The sequence below is a fragment of the Orycteropus afer genome, unplaced genomic scaffold (assembly GCF_000298275.1).
Source record: "Orycteropus afer afer isolate SDZICR_OR568_19922 unplaced genomic scaffold, OryAfe1.0 scaffold00343, whole genome shotgun sequence".
In the NCBI taxonomy this organism is placed as follows: Eukaryota; Metazoa; Chordata; class Mammalia; order Tubulidentata; family Orycteropodidae; genus Orycteropus; species Orycteropus afer.
This window is the reverse complement of record NW_006921930.1, coordinates 2232351-2236147: the sequence shown is the minus strand read 5'-3', so window position 1 is coordinate 2236147 and position 3797 is coordinate 2232351. Positions and strand designations below refer to the sequence as shown.

General features: G+C 36.4%; 1 protein-coding gene across 1 annotated transcript in view; it reads left to right on the top strand.

Moving 5' to 3' along the window:
• Window positions 1–1335: 1335 nt before the first annotated feature.
• ATP2B1 (ATPase plasma membrane Ca2+ transporting 1) overlaps window positions 1336–3797 on the top strand; it is an 87223-nt gene continuing 84761 nt past the window's right edge. Inside the window, exon 1 of the mRNA XM_042782494.1 lies at window positions 1336–1543. Coding sequence (XP_042638428.1) covers window positions 1336–1543 — 208 coding nt within the window. The remainder of the gene's footprint in view (window positions 1544–3797) is intronic.

Below are 3797 nucleotides of genomic sequence, written 5' to 3'. Positions count from 1 at the left end.
GTTGCCAGTAATTATCAGTGTACCTTGATTGAATATTTTGATCCATTTCAGACTGCAGAAGTTAGTTAAAATCTTCTATTTCTTCATCTTTGGTTTTAGTGCTTGGTGCATAAATTTGAATAATAGTCATGTTGACTGGTCTTCCTTGTGTGTGAATGGGTATTATGCTGCCATGGACAACATTATACTTCAGGATAGATTTGAAATGTATCAAAATCTAATTTTTGATGATTAATGTGAAGATAGGCATGATGGAAAATAGTTCTAGAAAGCCTAAAGATGGTAGAATCATATTGAGGTCTAGGAAAATTGCAAGAAGGCAACATTAATGGGCTTGTTGTGTTTTTACCCTTTCAGAGGCTATTTGGTATGAAAGATTTAGAGGAATAGAGTCACCTATTGGAAGGAAAATGAGATTGGAGAGACCCCAGCTCAGTCTTTTCAGTCATTTACGAGCTGTGCACAAGCTCCTTAGTTTCTGAGTCTTACTCTTTCTTCTCAGTAGGATAAGGAATAATAACACCTTCTAGGATTAAGTTGTATGACTAAATAGAGAATGAATTTAAAGCATCTAGTGTAATACTTGGAACGTAAATGCTGATATTAACTCTCACTGCCATCGAGTCACATCCATCTCATAGTGACCCCTCCTTGGGTTTCTGAGGCAATATCACTACGAAAGTAGACTGCTTATTTTCCTTCCAAGGAGTGGCTGGTGGGTTTGAACTGCCAGCCTTCTGGTTAGCAGTCAGATGCCTTAGGCACTGTGCTACCAGAGCTGCCAGTGCTGATATTAGTAACTATTAATGGTAACTGGTAGCTATTAATGACAGTTAATGGTATTAATGGTACATAATAGAATATAAAATTCAGTCATGTGAAATGTTTCATTTAATAATTGTGAGAGCTTATGCCCTTTCATATGTAATTTCATTTCAGAGCCGTACTTTGATCTTTTTTATGGTGCGAAAAAATTCAGTCATGAAATTACTGTTGGAAATTGTTAAACATTTTTGTAATTAAATAATATACTTTGTTGAGCTACTTGATTACAGAAGAAAGTATGTTTATACTGTAAGATTTTTTTTTAACTTTTAAATGTTTTCTTCCTACAGATGTATGCATCTCATGATTGATATGAAGAAGCTAGTTATGGGCCATATGTCAAGATATTTCTCTGGGAAATGTTGCTGCTGATGCTGCTTTATAAAGTGATACAATGAAAGTTTGGTTTAAGGAAGATTTTCATATTTAAAAGATTTTCATCTTGGAACTATATCAAGTGAAAATCAGATTCTTTGGGAAACATTTTCCTCTTAATAAGTTATACTTGTAATGGGCGATATGGCAAACAACTCACTTTCATATGGTGGTGTGAAAAACTCTTTGAAGGAAACTAATCATGATGGAGACTTTGGAATTACACTTGCAGAGCTGCGGGCTCTCATGGAGCTCAGGTCCACAGATGCATTACGAAAAATACAGGAAAGCTATGGAGATGTCTATGGAATTTGTACCAAGTTGAAAACATCTCCCAATGAAGGTGAGCTTTACTACATTCATTTTTAGTCCTTTGTGCATGGAGTATTGTAAATTTGGCTCATAATAAGCATGTTTATAATATTTGGGCTTCTGTATGATTATGCTGTAATTTTAGTGACATTAAAGATGAGTTAGTTGCCAGATAGATACAATTAAAGTAATTTTTCCTCAAGGAAAATTCTGCAGATTACCTATTTATGATAGCATGGTTTTCTCTCAGTTCCTGTTATAGAAGACAGAACTGGGCGATTAATAACCCCAGGGGTTCCATGGAAATAAACCCTGCTCTCTGTCCTTCACTTTTCCAGGTGGCTTAAAATACATGTCCCTGCCAGTAGCTGACCAAGTTGTTTTTAGATTATGAAGCTTAATATAAATTTTAGTAATTAGTGCAGAAGACCCTAAAGCAAATGCAATAGGTTAGATGGCAGTTTTTGAACTAGTAAATGTTTAGTTCGATTAAAAATAGTTACTCAGTCTTTCATTTGTGTTGAGCTTCCCGATGCTCAGAGAAGCCTTTGGTTTCATAATTCTTGATTTGTGGTAAGTTTCTACTTGAGGATCAAACAAGGAAAATTCTTTATAATTCATTATAACTTCATTACATATGGTCTTTGAGATGGTTTGAGAAGGATAGACTTCTTACACATTGATCATGCCAAATATGAAATTAAGGATGGCAAGGTTCAGGAAGATATTTCCAGATTGCAGGGGAGGGAGGAGGACACATGAGGATGAAGACACTCAGAGAAAAAGGAAAGTTTGAGTGAAGGTGGGAAATTACTGATGTGAAAATTTCAAGTATATTAGTATGCATTCCAAATCCAGTTCTAGAGAAATTATGCAGAAGTGTTTCTTTGAAGGTTTTTCCTAAAACATCTGATGCCATGCTGCTTGTGATAAGATTTAAAATAATAGCAAAAAGTTGCTTCAGAAATTGCTAAAGAATTTTAAATCATAGCAAAAATTTCTTTAAAGCCTTTGTATAATTTTGTGTGACCTGCTACCCATTTTAATTGTAGATGTACATAGTTACTTTGACTGCTCGGAGAAAGCCTGGGTCAGTATTCACAGAATGCTGTGAATAAAGGGTCTTCTTCAGACCACTTGGAGTGTTTTCTTTTTCTTCAAGGCCTGTTTACTTACCAAGATTTTCTGGATCTTTTCCTCATGTTGTTACCACTAGAAACACGAACAGCTTCTTTATGCCTCAAAAAAACCTACTGCTGTCGAGTCAATTCCAATTCATAGTGACTCTGTAGGACAGAGTAGAACTACCCCTTAGGGATTCCAAGACTATAAATCTTTGCAGAAGCAGACTGCTACATCTTTCTCTCATGATTTATGCCTTAGATATGCCATTTCAAGGTAGCTGGGACACCTTTCATACACTCTACCTTATAGTCAGGGCATGTTTTTAAAATGAAGGAATATATACTCATTTCATTCTTGTTTAAAACCCAGTGTTGGTTTTCCTTGACATGTTAGTCTCATAGCCAAAAAACCCTCCACGATATACTTGATCTTTTTTGACTTGTAAGTAATACATGTTTTAAAAAATATGTATTTCATATATGTAAAGAGTTCTGGTAGTATAGTAGGTGCTCTGGTTCCTAAGGCATTCAAACCCACCAGCCACTACTCAGAAGGATGATTGGACAATCTGCTTCCATAGACATACTGCCTCAGAAGCCCAAGGAGAGGTCACTATGAGTTGCATTCAACTCAACGGCAGTGAGTTTGGTTTTTTGTTTTCTTCTGTTTTTTGGTGGTATAGTGGTTAAGGCATTTGGGTGCTAACCAGAGGACCATGGTTCAAACCCACCAGCTGCTCTGTAGAAGAAAGATGGGGCAATCTGCATCCATAAAGATTTACAGCCTTGGGAACTCAGTGGGGGTCACTGTGAGTCAGAAACGACTTGATGGCTGTGAGTTTGCTTTTGTTTTGGTCATATACATGAAAGGACATACATGTCATGAGTATAATCCATCACCACTGTTGAAGTTTTCATAATTGTTTTCCAAGTTTTCTTTCCCCTCTAGAGTTGAGTCCATCCTTTAAGTATAAACTAGAGATGATAGTAATCATCTCTGAGGATTGAATGAAGGTTACATGTAAAAAGCACATGCTATATAATCAGAAATAATAAAAGCTTGTTGTTGTTATGTGCCATCGAGTCAAACCCGACTCATAGCGACCCCTCCTTGGGTTTCCAAGGCAGTATCACTACGGAAGTAGGATTGCCCAACCTTCC